Source organism: Triturus cristatus, chromosome 4_1, assembly GCF_964204655.1.
Source record: "Triturus cristatus chromosome 4_1, aTriCri1.1, whole genome shotgun sequence".
Lineage (NCBI taxonomy): Eukaryota > Metazoa > Chordata > Amphibia > Caudata > Salamandridae > Triturus > Triturus cristatus.
Genome location: NC_140585.1, coordinates 29,077,905 through 29,095,665, shown reverse-complemented (window position 1 = coordinate 29,095,665; position 17,761 = coordinate 29,077,905). Strand labels below are relative to the sequence as shown.

At 50.0% G+C, this 17,761-nt stretch overlaps 1 protein-coding gene across 2 annotated transcripts in view; it reads left to right on the top strand.

Moving 5' to 3' along the window:
• Window positions 1–17,288, top strand: part of FTSJ3 (FtsJ RNA 2'-O-methyltransferase 3) — a 183,874-nt gene extending 166,586 nt beyond the window's left edge. For both annotated transcript variants that reach the window (XM_085651369.1, XM_085651368.1), the window contains exon 22: window positions 16,312–17,288. In XM_085651369.1, coding sequence (XP_085507495.1) covers window positions 16,312–16,546 — 235 coding nt within the window. In that variant the 3' untranslated portion in view covers window positions 16,547–17,288. The remainder of the gene's footprint in view (window positions 1–16,311) is intronic.
• The last annotated feature ends 473 nt before the right edge of the window (window positions 17,289–17,761 follow it).

Genomic DNA, 17,761 nt, shown 5'->3' with positions numbered 1-17,761 from the left:
GTTATATCTCAAGGCGGCTACGACAGCAGCGAGGTGGCCACCATGCCGCACACTCGGACACCCAGACTACCTGTTAATTCATAATCCCAGTGGCCTTGTTAGAGCCATGGAATGACCCTCTGGGCCAGAAGTAACTTCCTGAAGTAACTTCCTTACATGCTTTACTGAAGAAGGCAGCAGGAGTTCTAGAGCAAGCGCTTCTACAGTGGAGTCGGGGCCGCGCGTCCTTCGGGAAACACTGCAGACTGCTTTGGTGGTGTTGGAACTGCTGCTTCACTTCAGAGGGGCCCTGCCCCACCCCGACAAGGAGACCCAGGGCCAATTACCGCCTGCCCCAGCCATGAGAAGGGTAATTATCCTGGGAACCGGCACGGTTGTGCTAGGCACAGGGGGCCTGCAATATCCTCGACAGGGAGTCTATGGGGGAAAAGGCGTTTATAGCAGGAAGTTTGACTCCGAAAGGCACGTGTCTGCCTGCAGAATGCACCCCTGCTTTGTATAAAACATGATGGTACCCAGACTAGCAAACCACCTGAAGAAGCACTGGGTCAGGCATGGACACAGGAGGCTTCGCTTAGATCTACTGGCTTCGATGGAGTCGTGCAGGTGAGCCCAATGAGCACCTGCCGTTTGATGGTTCTCGCCTCTTTGGGGATAAAGACTCTGCCCGGAGAGGGTCATGGCAGACACAGCACCTGCCCTATCCTTGGCACCGGTGTCTCCAGCTGAAGATTTCTATGGACAATATTGGACATTTCTGGACTTCTCACCGGGGTTTCGTTTTCGCCTCCACAGTTCACTTTAGCCCCTCCCGCAACTGAACCAATTTCTAAGGCATGATAAGGGCAGAGGCAGACCTGCCCAGCAGCCCTCCTCTTCCTGCTTTTTCACCAGCAGCCCTCCTCTTCCTGCTCCTGCCCAGCAGCCCTCCTCTTCCTGCTCCTGCCCAGCAGCCCTCCTCTTCCTCCTCCTGCCCAGCAGCCCTCCTCTTCCTGCTCCTGCCCAGCAGCCCTCCTCTTCCTGCTCCTGCCCAGCAGCCCTCCTCTTCCTCCTCCTGCCCAGCAGCCCTCCTCTTCCTGCTCCTGCCCAGCAGCCCTCCTCTTCCTCCTCCTGCCCAGCAGCCCTCCTCTTCCTGCTCCTGCCCAGCAGCCCTCCTCTTCCTGCTCCTGCCCAGCAGCCCTCCTCTTCCTCCTCCTGCCCAGCAGCCCTCCTCTTCCTCCTCCTGCCCAGCAGCCCTCCTCTTCCTCCTCCTGCCCAGCAGCCCTCCTCTTCCTGCTCCTGCCCAGCAGCCCTCCTCTTCCTGCTCCTGCCCGGCAGCCCTCCTCTTCCTGCTCCTGCCCGGCAGCCCTCCTCTTCCTGCTCCTGCCCGGCAGCCCTCCTCTTCCTGCTCCTGCCCGGCAGCCCTCCTCTTCCTCCTCCTGCCCGGCAGCCCTCCTCTTCCTCCTCCTGCCCGGCAGCCCTCCTCTTCCTCCTCCTCCTGCCCGGCAGCCCTCCTCTTCCTCCTCCTCCTGCCCGGCAGCCCTCCTCTTCCTCCTCCTCCTGCCCGGCAGCCCTCCTCTTCCTCCTCCTCCTGCCCGGCAGCCCTCCTCTTCCTCCTCCTGCCCTGCAGCCCTCCTCTTCCTGCTCCTGCCCTGCAGCCCTCCTCTTCCTGCCCTGCAGCCCTCCTCTTCCTCCTCCTGCCCTGCAGCCCTCCTCTTCCTCCACCTGCCCTGCTTCACCTTGGAGGCCTCATTAGTTACTCTTCACTGGAACTCAGTCGATTGGAGGGAGGATATCTGCCTTTCTACAAGTCTGGAGGCCATAACAACGGACCAGTCAGTTTTACAAAATATAGAAAGGGGAAATGGCCCCTCGCTAAAATCCCTCCCCGCCATCCCTTGATTGGAACATCACTCTCTCACTTTGCAACAGGATTTGCAAACCTTTTTTTTTTTTAATTAGGAGTGGAGTTAATCTCAAAGCAGGAAATCATGCAGGGGTGCTACTAACGGTGGTCTGCGTCTGATCCTAGAACTCTGGGTCTTGAACTTTTACCTTCCCAAGGAAATGTTCAAGATGCGGTCCCTGGCTCGGGCGCTTTTGGTGCTGGGAGCAGAAGACTGGATGATGTCCCGCGAGCAGGACGTGTTTTTTTCACATACTGACCGTGCAGTAGCACAAGCGGGACCTGCAATAAGTTGTTGGTTCCCCACTATCAGTGTGCGGTCCCCCTGTTCTGTCTGATATTGGCACCTCCGGTCTTCACAAAGGTGATGGTAGAGGTTGTGGCACATCTGCAAAGGTTATAGACCGCTCTGTTCCCATACCACTAGACATGGCTGGTCGAGGTGGGCTCGCCGCAGCTAGCGTTGCACCTAAAGGCCACCCCATCCCTGCATTTGACTTAAACGTTTCCATCAACCTGTCGGATGCACCTAGAGCCCGCTCTTCCTCCTCTTCAAAAGAACAGTACCGAACACCACATCTTTGCGCTACCTTTACATCCTGACCAGAGGATCCAGGATTTCAGGATATTATTCTAATGTTTTAGGGGGAAATTAGAGTTCCAGTTCAATTTTTTTACTTTTTATTTTATAAAGTTTTATATAGCGCGAACTAGACCCCAGAGGGTATCAGAGCGCTTTACATTTAGGATCGCTGCGTTACAGGTTACATCATTTACAAGAGCGCGGCAGGGTACAGTAAACAAAACAATGTTGCGAGAATTTGTAGGAGGGAGACGAGGAGGAACTGTGTCCGATGTCCGGCTGGGTAGGTGACGGTCAAGGGGAAAACCAGGGCCAATCTCCTCTTTAGCTGTCTAGCAGCTCCACCGGGCATCAGCCAGGTTGCACAGGTCTCAGTGTTCAGGAAAAAAAGTATTGATTTGATATAATTTGAAAAGTTTTATATTGCGCAGGCTAGACCCGAAGGTATCAGAGCGCTTTACCAGAATATTTTTGCGTTAAAGTTACATCAGTTACAATAGCATATTACGGTACAGTAAACGAAAACAATGTTACAAGAATTCCTAGGAGGGAGAGGAGGAAGGAGCCAAATCGGGAGACGAGGAGGAACTGTGCCCAATGGGTAGGTGACGGTCGAGGGGGAAACCAGGGCCAGTCTCCTCTCTAGCTGTCTGGCAGCTCCACCGGGCATCAGCATGCTGGCTAGTGCAGCGAGCGACTGGCAGGAGGCGCCCTCCTGGCGTGCACAGACTGTGCATCATCTCTTTGAGCTCCTTTGGCTGCCACTGGAAGTGGGTGATGCTATGTTATCACCCCTCCTGGAAATTCGTTTGCGCTGAATGATGGAAGCGCCTCATTGCCTGGTATGTCGATGAAAGCATAGAGCCCTTGAAAGCGCACCAGTCCGTGTTACATCTTTGTCTATCCTAGCAAGGGTCTACGCTGGGCACAATTAAAGGTTTCATTGCGACCCGTCCAGCATTCATTCGTGTTCCTGATCCACCTTGCTTGTTTCAGTCTCTGATAGTTTTACGACTTTAAAGGGCTCACATACACGTTTCCCACGGCACCATTTGTTGCACCCGAATGAGGTCCAAATCTGGTTTCGACTTTTGTTTGTTGGAGTCCTGTTTAAACACAGCTCTCAGTCGCTGTGTTTTGGAGGCCAGCACTACAGTGCGCCATGTCGGCCAACTGCAGGAGCGTTGTCAAGGTACTCTTCATCTATTTTTACCCAGAAATTATTTTCCAGAGGGTTGGCATGTATGCACATGCTTTGTTGACGTGGCATTGTTTTCAGTCTGGTTCACGCATGATCATCTCGAATGCTGAAGTAGGTATAGCTGGGATGGGGCTGCTGCCCGTCTCACACCTCCCTCGGAGCTCCCATGTTTCATTCATTCATGCCCGAGTAGCTGAACCAGTTCAATGCATTTCTTTTTAGTTTCAAGGATATGCAGTCCTGGTCAGCCTATTACTTAAAATCCGGACCACAAGTCCCAGAATGCATTGTACTAATTTGTGAACCTGGTGCTCTTGAGATTCCTGCTCCCTGTATGTAGGGGGTGATAATCCTCTCTGGTTGTAGGGCTATCACGTTCATGCCTACAGACCCGATAAATGGGGGCGGGGGAGGCACTCCTGATATTTTTTTTTAAGCACATGCATAAAATTGCATCAGTTTCCATGGAAGTCGAAGGGGGAAATAATAAATTCCCCTATTTTTTTGTATTCTCCCTGTTTGCAGCTTCAAACTGTTGGTATGTTTACTATTAGGTGGCGCCATGCCTCTTGTGTACCGTGGTTAGAGTTCTGGGTTTTTGTTTGACAGTTAACTGCTGTTAGGGTGTGCTTGTTCAGTTTCATTGCTACACAACAAAATCATCACTCCCCGAATGCATTTATTTCCTAAGTGCAAGTCCAGGACTCATAGAGTAAGTCTGTGCTCATGGGGTAAGTCTGTGCTCATGGGGTAAGTCTGTGCTCATGGAGTAAGTCTGTGCTCATGGAGTAAGTCTGTGCTCATGGAGTAAGTCTGTGCTCATGGAGTAAGTCTGTGCTCATGGGGTAAGTCTGTGCTCATGGGGTAAGTCTGTGCTCATGGGGTAAGTCTGTGCTCATGGGGTAAGTCTGTGCTCATAAAGTAGTCTGTTAGTCTTGGAACAGAGCCACAAGAACCTCCGATATGTATCATCCTTGTTGGACATAGTCATTGAGTTGCGGCACGAGTTTTCAGGTTGGAGTGAACTTTGAGTCCACGTCACCATTTTTTGGCACATCTCACACAAACCTCATTCTACTACTATGATCTCCAAAATAACACTATCTAGATGCTTCCCTCCTCTATCCATTCTTTATCCTATTAAATCCAACTAACAGACTCCCATGCCCACTGCTCACACTAAGAACTTGTATTTTCCTCTACTAATCCTTTGGGTCCGTAGTAGCGTGCTACTCGCCGAACTGCGCTTCAACGCCTCGTATGGGGTAGTGAGCGCTATATAAATACAATTACAATAAAGCAGCTTTCATACCCAAGTATTATTCCCGCTCCTTATGGGGCAGTCTGTTATTCTACCCACCTTTTACCCTTCTCATCCTACGAAGGAGTTGAAATTAAATCAGCTTGGCTCCGGTAGGGCGGTCGGTAACTACATTAACCAGATGAGAGTTGAGATCTGGACAGCCTCGCCCTCCTTGCTGGCTACATACCCAACAAAGCCGGCTGGCAGCAGAGGGCCATGTCAGGTGACATCGTCCCCTGTATTAAAGTTTTTTTTTTAAGAAGGCTCTTGAACGCATGTGTGCTCATCCTAGAGCAAACCTTCAGCATTTTCACTAGCCGGGGGTGTTCCATGGTGCAGTGATGTGAGAAAGTGGGTTTCTGTTGCAGTAACCCCCCCCTTTTTTTGCCTAATAGCTGATGCACTTTTCCTTGTTGTGCCCTGGGCTCCTGCCAATCAGGTGCCCAGGGCCTATGTTCCTTCCTTAAAACACACAAACTCCCAATTGGCAAACCCTGGCCACATGTCAGCCCCTGGTAAATGGTACCCTAGGTACCCAGGGCCTTGTGACCAGGGAAGGCCTCTAAGGGCTGCAGCACTCATTGTGCCACCCTTAGAGGCCCTGTACCCTTACACACACACACTGCCTTTGCAGGCTGAGTGTCTGGGTGCAGGACAAAACAAAGAGTCGACATGGCACACATCTCTGTGTGCCATGCCCATTACCTATACTGCCAAGGCATATGTCAGCCACCCCTCTGGCTGGGTGCCTTATGCCTATGGTGTGGGCACAGGAGCAGGAGCCCTGTGCCCCTACAGTACCCAGGTCCATTCCTGGGCACTGTAAGTACAGTGCTGCCTTTTACAAGTACATGGTGCTGAGAGCTCGTCAAACACGAACTCCACAGCACCATAATGGCAACACTGAAGACTGGGAAGTTTGGTATCAAACTTCTCAGCACATTAAACCCACACTGATGCCAGGGTGGGATTTAATGTACTAAGCACCCCAGAGGGCATCTTAGAGATGCCCCCTTACAGCTAACCTACAATCCACGTCTGCTCTGAGGCTGCCCAGGCTGCCACACAGCAGACACGTTGCTGGACCCCTGGGTGGGAGAGCCCCTGCTCTCCCGGGCCTGCAACAATGCACATCCTGGGTGAGGTGAGAAATCTCCTCCCCCAGGATGAGCAAAGGGAAGCTTCAAAGGCATGCCGCCAGTTGGAGTTTCCCCAGGCCACTGCAACCCCCCACTCTGACAGGAAGCTTGGCCGGAAACCCCATACAAGGACAGGGGATGTGCCAGCCTGCCCACCCCACCCCTCAGGTGGGGGAGGCGAGGTGAAGCACATCTCCGGGCTCTCGCCATCTTGAAGATGGGAGGCCCTACCCTATCAGGATTAGGCTACTGCCCTCCTCCCACAGGAGAGAGGCAGGATAGGGGGTGCACCCACCCCAGGACAAGGACCCATTGGTCCCTGGCCTTCACCTACCTGTAACGCCCCTAAATCTAGTATTTAGGGCCCCCCTGAACCTTCCTTCCCCAGATTCCAGATAGAAACCTACAAGAAGAGCAAGAAGAAAAAAGACCTGCCCTGCAGCTGCTAAAAAGAGGAAGACACCAACTGCTTTGGCCCCAGCCCTACCGGCCTGTCGACCCTCGAACCTGCTCCTGCTCCAGCGCGGCATCTCTTGTGGCCAGCAACCTCAAAAACCCCGGAGGACCTGGCTACCTTTGAACTCTGATTCCCTGGGACTCCCATGAGTAGAGGCTCTACTCGAGAAACCTATTCCTAAACTCCTGGCAGCAGCCCGGAACCGCGGACCCAACACACTCTGCACCAGCCAAGCCTGGCCAGTGCCGGAGTGGACAAAGACCCTGAGGACGACCCCACGGCGACTGAGACCCCGAGTCCGGCACCCAAGGACCCCCCTCGACATCCTGGACGAAGCCTGCAGCCTCAGAACCGAGTGCCACCCCAGCCGCGATCAACCAGAGGGTAAGATTCCCGACGTCAAAAGGCACCCCTGCACCCGGCGCCCTGCGGCCCCCTGTGCCCAATCCCGGGGTACCCACCTAACCTACTACTACCCAACTTACCCCTCGAAGTGGTGGTGGCACCGGAAACATCCTCGTCCCCGAGCCTGCAGCCTTTTTCCAAACCGGAACATTCCCATTGATTTCCATTGAGCGCCCGAAGGCTCAAAAGCACCCTGCACCCAGCCGCCCGAGTGGCCCTGGCAGTGCACTCTCTACACTAACTTACTTCCCCACTTGCCCTGAGTAAGTGACCAGGAGCCCAGCTCCCACAGACGCGTGGCTTGCCAGACAGCAGCCACCAACTAAGGCCCCCCTATCCCTCATAGGATAACATTGGGCCTAACTCACTCTGCACCCGGCCGTCCTGAAACCGCTGAGGGTGAACCAACTGTACCTACCTGACACTGGGGGACCCCTGAGTCTATGCCCGGAATTTCAACTCTGCCAGTCGAGTACTTACCCTTAAACCGCTAACTTCATTTTCCTCATAGGGTAACATTGACTGGCTTTTTCTTCAAAAATCTTCTAAGTGTTAACTTTTCAAAACTGCAAAAATTCACCAAAAATCAGCCAAGTGACAAAAACGAATTTACTCACCTGCTCCTAGGTGAGCTCCCAGTGCTGGATCTTGGTGCCCAGCCCTGACTCTGAAAAGTGTTCACAACTATACTTACCTCTAACTCATTTTTCTCCCATAGGAAACCATTGTCTGCTTTTCTGTGAAATTTCTTCTAAGTGTCTATTTTTGCAAATTTGAAATATTCTTTTAAAATCGTACCATTTCTGCAAACGAAATTACTTACCTGTTTTTGATAAGGACCCCAGTCCTGGGTCTAGGCACCCAGTCCTGGATTACTAAAGTAACGATAAAGTACTCTACCTGCAATGTGAATTTCTTGCCATAGAGATCCATTGAATGTTTTCTTTGAAATATTTTCTAAGTGCTAACTTTTGAAATAGCTAAATATTATTTAAAAATCATTACAGTTAAGTCGACTTTCATCACTTGATTCTGAATACTGACCCAAGGCTGGTTCTAGGAGCCAGACCTGGAATTCCAAAAGTAATCTGAAAAGTAATTTATTACAAATAACCTGAATGTACCATTGAGCTCAATGCATTGTGATGTTTAGGAAATAGGATTGTTTATTGCAACCAACTGTGACTGTTTACAAAAACTCATTGCTTAAGATAAAAAGTATTTATATGCAACCTCTCATTCTGAGAAAGTATATTTTTATCCCCTTTGTGGTTCTAAAAATAAAACAAGCATATATTTTATATATACAAATCATTGGCCTAGAGTTCAGTTATTGAGTGTGTGAAAACATTTGCTGACTGAGTGTGTACAATAAATGCTTTACACTGTCCTCTGGTACTGCCTTACTGCTCGACCAAGCTACCACTTTTGAGAGTAAGGTCATACCTAACTTTGACCTCTATCAGCCTCTGGGGGACTGTGGACTCTGTACACCCTGTACCTATTAGGGAACAGTATATACAGAGCCACTTTCTCACATTGGTGGATCAGCGGTGGGATACAAACTTGCATTTGTTGGACTACTTGGTTACCATCTGATCACACGACAGAACTCTTAAAAGTTGCCTTTAGAAATTCTGATTGGTTTTTCCAAAATTACTAAAAGTCTTGCTAGGGCCTTGCTTAAGTCCCCTTAGAATTTTAGAAAAATAAAAGTCACTATAGTCAGGGTAGAGGGTTAGAACTGTCAGGTTAGAATGTCTCAAACAAACCCAGCTATTAGTGATAATAATAACATGGACCTGGTGGAGGAGCTCGACCTCACACCTTACTTACACTTGTCTTTCAAGGAATTGAGGTCCTTATGTAAACTCAAGAATTTACAAATGGGTCAGCATCCAACCAAACAATTGCTCCAGGAGCTCCTGGCTGAGTATGCTAAAGACCACCCATCTGAACATGGTGATGGCCAGTCAGATGAGGAAAGGGAAACAGGGGAGGTGGACAACAACCTCCCCATACTATTTCCTAGGGAGGAGATGGCACCCATACCCTCCAACTCAAGAATTAGCATCTGGGCACCTAGAGACCACACAGGTGGCTCTGGCCCCAGAGACAACACAGGGGGACCCCCCAGTGAAGAGGACAGCCTTGTGAGGCTGGCCAAAAGATTAGATCTAGAGTCCAGGCTCCTGGCTCTAGAAAAGGAAAGGAGAGAGATGGGTTTAGCACCCATCAATGGTGGCAGCAATACTAAAAACAAGGATAGGGAGGAAACTTCTGACCCTAAAATCCCCAAAGGGATTGTCCCTAAATTTGAGGAAGGTGATGATATCACCAAATGGTTCACAGCCTTTGAGAGGGCTTGTGATATCAGGAAGGTAAAGAAACCTCTCTGGGGGGCACTCCTGTGGGAACTGTTCTCTGGTAACTGCAGGGACAGGCTTCTGACTCTCTCTGGGCCAGAAGCAGGATCCTATGACCTCATGAAGAACGCTCTGATTGAGGGATTTGGATTCACCACTGAGGAGTATAGAATTAGATTCAGGGGGGCTCACAAAACCCAGACCCAGTCCTGGATTGATTTTGTAGATTTCTCAGTGAAGACACTGGATGGTTGGTTAGCTGGACATGGTGTGCAGGATTTTACTGGATTGTACAATTTATTCATGAAGGAACATATTTTGAGTAACTGCACAAATGAAAAGTTGCATCAGCATTTGGTAGACCTAGGTCTAAAATCCCCCCAAGAATTGGGAAAAAAGGCAGACCACTGGGTCAAGACTAGGGTGACTAGGACGTCCACTGGGAGGGACCAGAACCAAGGGGTCCCAAAGCCTCCCCAGAAGAAAGAGAGTGAACCCCTTGTGGATAAAAGAAAGGAGTCCCAGGTAGCCCCCCAAAAACCTGACCAGGAGGGTGGGCCCAAAGACACCTCACAAACTAAGCCAGGGTACCAAGGTAAGAATTGGGATCCCAACAGAATATGGTGTTTCAACTGTCAAAAGGATGGACACCACACCCAGGACTCTAGCTGTCCTAAAAATAAGGTTCCTTGTACAGCTCCAGGGGTGACTAGTGTAGCCCCAGGGGTTGCCAGTGTAGCTTGGGAGGGAGGGTCCTCAGATGAGGAAGTCCTCCTAGCTTTCAACTGGGGAATGGGCCCAAGAAGCAAGCTGGAGATCCCAGAAGGAAGTAGACACTTCCACCACCTACTGGTGAATGGAATCCCAGCCACTGCCCTGAGAGATACCTGTGCCAGTCACACTGTGGTACATGACAGGTTGGTATTCCCACACCAATATGTCCCAGGGGAAACAAGAAGGGTAAGAACTGTCCCAGGGGGAGTCACTGTTAGGCCTGTGGCTATAGTGCCCCTAGCCACAGCTGGGTCCCTTAGATGGAGAAAAGTGATAGTCAGTAAAAACCTCCCCCTTGATTGTCTCTTGGGGAATGATCACTTAGATGTGGAACTGAGCCAAAGAGAGGTGCTGGCCCAATGCCAGGCCTCGCCCAAAGAACCTGTGGGGGCTCAACCTGCAGTCAGTGCAGCTGAGTCCCAAAAGAGTGAGAAGAAACAGGGTAGGAAAGGTGGGCAACCGTTAGCCACAGTTCCAGAGAGCCAGGGAGATTCTATCCCAGTAAGGGAAGACTCCCACAATGGCACTGGTAAAGCCCCCCCTAGCCAACAACAAGACCTGACTAGTCAGGCAACTGTCCAGCCTGAATTAGTGGCTCCTCAGGTGGCAGAACAAAGGGTGGAGAAGGGGTGTTCCCTACCCAGAGTAGGGATCCCCTATCCTCAAACAGACCAACAGCCAGGACCCAAAGAGAACTATAAAATAGCTCCCTCACTTGCCAGTCATGAGCTAAAGGTGTGGTTCTGGGCACTGACAGCTGTCAGCAGCCTCTGCTGGGTGTTAGCCTTCATGGCAGCCCTATCCTTGGCATGGTGGCCTAACCCCCTGCCAAATAGCAAGTCAGGCCCCCTGACCTTATTGGTCATGGTGGGGTTGCTCAAGCTGTGGGTAGCCTCTGTGGGTAAGCTGGGCCTACCCCTGGCTAAGTTAGAAACTACCGAGGTATACACCTCTAAACCCAAAATAGAAAGATGGGACCAGGACAGTAAAAGACAAGGAGAGGAGCCTTGGGAGTTAGGTCCTGAAACTAATAAGACAGGCCAGCTCCTCAAAGGGACTGACCTAGGCAGAAGGATGTAAGGCAGAGTAGGCCCTGCAACTTTCAAACCACTTCCCCAACTCTTCCTCGCCTGAAAGACTAGGTAGACTCTCCCAGCTTTGGCAGAAGTCTCCTGGCCTTTGGGCTGGGGGGGGCTTGTGTGAGAAAGTGGGTTTCTGTTGCAGTAACCCCCCCCTTTTTTTGCCTAATAGCTGATGCACTTTTCCTTGTTGTGCCCTGGGCTCCTGCCAATCAGGTGCCCAGGGCCTATGTTCCTTCCTTAAAACACACAAACTCCCAATTGGCAAACCCTGGCCACATGTCAGCCCCTGGTAAATGGTACCCTAGGTACCCAGGGCCTTGTGACCAGGGAAGGCCTCTAAGGGCTGCAGCACTCATTGTGCCACCCTTAGAGGCCCTGTACCCTTACACACACACACTGCCTTTGCAGGCTGAGTGTCTGGGTGCAGGACAAAACAAAGAGTCGACATGGCACACATCTCTGTGTGCCATGCCCATTACCTATACTGCCAAGGCATATGTCAGCCACCCCTCTGGCTGGGTGCCTTATGCCTATGGTGTGGGCACAGGAGCAGGAGCCCTGTGCCCCTACAGTACCCAGGTCCATTCCTGGGCACTGTAAGTACAGTGCTGCCTTTTACAAGTACATGGTGCTGAGAGCTCGTCAAACACGAACTCCACAGCACCATAATGGCAACACTGAAGACTGGGAAGTTTGGTATCAAACTTCTCAGCACATTAAACCCACACTGATGCCAGGGTGGGATTTAATGTACTAAGCACCCCAAAGGGCATCTTAGAGATGCCCCCTTACAGCTAACCTACAATCCACGTCTGCTCTGAGGCTGCCCAGGCTGCCACACAGCAGACACGTTGCTGGACCCCTGGGTGGGAGAGCCCCTGCTCTCCCGGGCCTGCAACAATGCACATCCTGGGTGAGGTGAGAAATCTCCTCCCCCAGGATGAGCAAAGGGAAGCTTCAAAGGCATGCCGCCAGTTGGAGTTTCCCCAGGCCACTGCAACCCCCCACTCTGACAGGAAGCTTGGCCGGAAACCCCATACAAGGACAGGGGATGTGCCAGCCTGCCCACCCCACCCCTCAGGTGGGGGAGGCGAGGTGAAGCACATCTCCGGGCTCTCGCCATCTTGAAGATGGGAGGCCCTACCCTATCAGGATTAGGCTACTGCCCTCCTCCCACAGGAGAGAGGCAGGATAGGGGGTGTACCCACCCCAGGACAAGGACCCATTGGTCCCTGGCCTTCACCTACCTGTAACGCCCCTAAATCTAGTATTTAGGGGCCCCCTGAACCTTCCTTCCCCAGATTCCAGATAGAAACCTACAAGAAGAGCAAGAAGAAAAAAGACCTGCCCTGCAGCTGCTAAAAAGAGGAAGACACCAACTGCTTTGGCCCCAGCCCTACCGGCCTGTCGACCCTCGAACCTGCTCCTGCTCCAGCGTGGCATCTCTTGTGGCCAGCAACCTCAAAAACCCCGGAGGACCTGGCTACCTTTGAACTCTGATTCCCTGGGACTCCCATGAGTAGAGGCTCTACTCGAGAAACCTATTCCTAAACTCCTGGCAGCAGCCTGGAACCGCGGACCCAACACACTCTGCACCAGCCAAGCCTGGCCAGTGCCGGAGTGGACAAAGACCCTGAGGACGACCCCACGGCGACTGAGACCCCGAGTCCGGCACCCAAGGACCCCCCTCGACATCCTGGACGAAGCCTGCAGCCTCAGAACCGAGTGCCACCCCAGCCGCGATCAACCAGAGGGTAAGATTCCCGACGTCAAAAGGCACCCCTGCACCCGGCGCCCTGCGGCCCCCTGTGCCCAATCCCGGGGTACCCACCTAACCTACTACTACCCAACTTACCCCTCGAAGTGGTGGTGGCACCGGAAACATCCTCGTCCCCGAGCCTGCAGCCTTTTTCCAAACCGGAACATTCCCATTGATTTCCATTGAGCGCCCGAAGGCTCAAAAGCACCCTGCACCCAGCCGCCCGAGTGGCCCTGGCAGTGCACTCTCTACACTAACTTACTTCCCCACTTGCCCTGAGTAAGTGACCAGGAGCCCAGCTCCCACAGACGCGTGGCTTGCCAGACAGCAGCCACCAACTAAGGCCCCCCTATCCCTCATAGGATAACATTGGGCCTAACTCACTCTGCACCCGGCCGTCCTGAAACCGCTGAGGGTGAACCAACTGTACCTACCTGACACTGGGGGACCCCTGAGTCTATGCCCGGAATTTCAACTCTGCCAGTCGAGTACTTACCCTTAAACCGCTAACTTCATTTTCCTCATAGGGTAACATTGACTGGCTTTTTCTTCAAAAATCTTCTAAGTGTGAACTTTTCAAAACTGTAAAAATTCACCAAAAATCAGCCAAGTGACAAAAACGAATTTACTCACCTGCTCCTAGGTGAGCTCCCAGTGCTGGATCTTGGTGCCCAGCCCTGACTCTGAAAAGTGTTCACAACTATACTTACCTCTAACTCATTTTTCTCCCATAGGAAACCATTGTCTGCTTTTCTGTGAAATTTCTTCTAAGTGTCTATTTTTGCAAATTTGAAATATTCTTTTAAAATCGTACCATTTCTGCAAACGAAATTACTTACCTGTTTTTGATAAGGACCCCAGTCCTGGGTCTAGGCACCCAGTCCTGGATTACTAAAGTAACGATAAAGTACTCTACCTGCAATGTGAATTTCTTGCCATAGAGATCCATTGAATGTTTTCTTTGAAATATTTTCTAAGTGCTAACTTTTGAAATAGCTAAATATTATTTAAAAATCATTACAGTTAAGTCGACTTTCATCACTTGATTCTGAATACTGACCCAAGGCTGGTTCTAGGAGCCAGACCTGGAATTCCAAAAGTAATCTGAAAAGTAATTTATTACAAATAACCTGAATGTACCATTGAGCTCAATGCATTGTGATGTTTAGGAAATAGGATTGTTTATTGCAACCAACTGTGACTGTTTACAAAAACTCATTGCTTAAGATAAAAAGTATTTATATGCAACCTCTCATTCTGAGAAAGTATATTTTTATCCCCTTTGTGGTTCTAAAAATAAAACAAGCATATATTTTATATATACAAATCATTGGCCTAGAGTTCAGTTATTGAGTGTGTGAAAACATTTGCTGACTGAGTGTGTACAATAAATGCTTTACACTGTCCTCTGGTACTGCCTTACTGCTCGACCAAGCTACCACTTTTGAGAGTAAGGTCATACCTAACTTTGACCTCTATCAGCCTCTGGGGGACTGTGGACTCTGTACACCCTGTACCTATTAGGGAACAGTATATACAGAGCCACTTTCTCACAAGTGACCTGCACTATCCAGGGGTATTCCGTGGCAGAGGTTTGTGGTGCAGTGACTTACACTATTCAAGGGTGCTCTGGTGCGAAAAGAATGGGTCATATGGTTCTGAGAATTAATAATGTTCCAACTTGGCTGTGTTGCATCTCACATCCATGTCAATATGATGCTGACCTCCTTTTCGTCTATAAGGGCTCAGGGAAAAATGGACGAGGAACTGGTGTTGGGGCGCTGGGTGGTGCTATGTGACTGCAATGATGTCACTCCTGCGTTGTCTGGTGCTGAGATGGAGCCAGTGCCACCTACTGGCGCAGGAGAGCTATTGCAAAGTTTTTGGATCCACCATGGGTCCTGGGCATGTGCAGAAGTGGAGGAATCTGCAGGTAGAGGATCCTCCAGAAGGATCTTCTCCACCAAACTGATGGTACAAGTTTGTATGACTTTGGTTTTGCTTTTTGCTCAGATAAGAGGCCAGGATCTTTGACCACACAATGTTCAAGCTTGCCGTCTAGAAAGAAACTTGTATTGCTTACCTGGTCATGCTGTTCTGTGCTCAACCTCCAGAGGCAGATTTGAGTTTACACGTTGGTCCTTATTGCAAATCAGTGGAGAAATAAACGCCACCTGAGCCCTCCGATTGGTGGACCAGGGATTTAGACTTGTGCTTCCCCCTCGGTCTTCATCTAAACATGGCTGAGTTCATGCTTTAGTGTTACTTATAAAAAAAAAAAATCTGTGTCTGGGAACCGGAGGTCACACGTCCTCAGGGCATCAATGCTTCTACGGCACGGTCTTCTTATCAGAAAAAATGGCTCTGGTTTTTAAGCATTATAGACCACCTTCTGCAGGGGATGTACCAAGTGGGCACACGGATACCAAACCTGCTGACGCTTCTAAAAGGCTCCGCCTCACAGACTGTCAAGACGCATAGTTTCACATTTCTCCCCCCACACTGGAGATTCATCTGTCTTGTAATGTGGAACGTTTATTGTTACCAATGCAATCTTTTGTCCTTCCTTAGAGGCGTCCTTGAGATCAGGCAACACCAACACGTCCAATGTCCATCCTTGGTAACGAGGCCATTGCGTACTGCTGGTTGGTCAGTGATGCAGCCGCTGGTAGATTATTTCTAGTTGTGATTACCTGAGGGGTGATAGGCGAACAGGTACTGGGGGGAGCACAGCCTTGGCATATATAAACACATGACTTTGAAGAACATCTTTGGGCTTGGAAGTCTCCAGCCCTGTTGTTTACTCAGAATGCATAGCCCAGGCTTTGGGAAGTGCTAGTTCTTAAATGAAAGAAGAAAACAAATCTTCTCCCAGTTAATGTCCCTGATGACAAGCATGCTTCCGAACCCAAGAGCAGAAACACAATGTGAAGATGTCCTCTACCGTGTGATGCGTAATAGGATTTGAGTCAGTGTTGTCATAATTCTTACTGACTCCATCTGTGGTCAAAGACCAAAACGAATTTAAACATGTAAACCTGATGTTTTGCCACCCAGCCAGGAACTGTTTGGGTGATGCACGGTGTCTCAACCACGAATGGCCACAATCTGCACACGCATTGTTACAGGCGAGTAACATTTTCCTTATTATGGTTAGTAACTTTTTCAGAAGTCCTTCAACTCAAAATGTGCTCATTTGTGTCAGTGTTCCCCAACATTACATTTGGTAGGCCCCCATTTTGACAAAGGATAGTCTGTCCAAAGAGCTGCTTAAGAGAATGTGCTGCGTTTGAGTAGAATTCGAACCTGCCTGTAATCTTTGGCTACGTCTCATCTTTTCTCTGTTCCCTCCTGTAGCATCTACAAGAAGGCCGGTCTTGGGAAGGAGAAGCGGGAAGTCACCTACCTTGTGGCCAAAAAGGGTGTAGGCCCAAAGGTACGACGCCCATCTGGTGTTAAGGGTCACTTTAAGGTTGTGGATGGTCGGATGAAGAAAGACATGAGAGCCCAGAAGAGGACCAGCCAAGGGAAGAAGGGTGGACAAGGAAAGAAGAGCGGTCATGGGAAGAAACCGAAGCACAAAAGGACATGAGACCAGCTGGAGACACTTAAAGAAAGGAGTTTGTGAATTCAGTGATGGGTATTTTCTGCCTTCTGATAGGTCTGCCTGTATATACGCGGATGTATCAGTAAAGTGAAAGACTTGGCTCTTGAAGTCACTTGCTGTTTTTCAGAGGGTCATTTCCTGCAACTTGAGGCAGTGTCCTTGCCTGATAATGAGACATTATTCCTTTGTTGGAAGTGACTTCCTTTTCAATGGAAAGGCATCTTTTGGGAGAAGCCCATCTTCCTATTAATGTAAATTTCTCCCTGTGTTGGAGAATGTGTCCTGCTTTGTTTGAAGAGCTAAAGACAGTCTGTGTTGCAGGACATTTCCTATTTGATGAGCTATTGGTGTTCGTTTCCGAGCATCACTTTCCTTTCGTTAAATCTCACCATCTTCCTCATACCAAGGGGCATCCTTCCATGTTGGAGCTCATTTGCTCTAGGATGTTCACATCTCATTTTTTAGGGATCTTCTTCTGTGTGAGGGAATGTCTTCCTCCATAGCTTGCCACTTGTTTGATGTGATGGTTCACTTTGCGAAAGGTCACTTCATGTTTGTCTGAATGCATGTTTATTTGCAGGAGGGGCTCCCTACGTCCCTGTTCTTCCCATTGTTAATACCATAACTTGTTTTATTGATGCTCTAATCCGGCTGCCAATTATTCAATATTTTTGTATTGTAAATTTATGGTGCTATTCAGATTAAATGAACACAGGATTTACCTTCAGTGGTGACCCAGGAAAGACTATCCTTGCATGTAAAGCATTTGTTTACGCAAATGTCACATTTTGCTGGTATGTGTGCAGGATGGGTGGGGAGGGGAGTCCTGGTTCGCTCTCATTCCGAGATAGAGGCAGAGATGGGTGAGATTACTCAAAGAGGGAGAGAGGGTTCAAAGATACTTGAGAATTTGAAGGGCAGTAAAGCTTTCGAGGTGTGGGCTCTGTGGAGATGATGTGCGGGTTTTTGGAGATGATGTGCGGCTCTGTGGAGATGATGTGCGGCTCTGTGGAGATGATGTGCGGCTCTGTGGAGATGATGTGCGGCTCTGTGGAGATGGTGTGCGGCTCTGTGGAGATGGTGTGCGGCTTATGTGCGGCTCTGTGGAGATGATGTGCGGCTCTGTGGAGATGATGTGCGGCTTATGTGCGGCTCTGTGGAGATGATGTGCGGCTCTGTGGAGATGATGTGCGGCTCTGT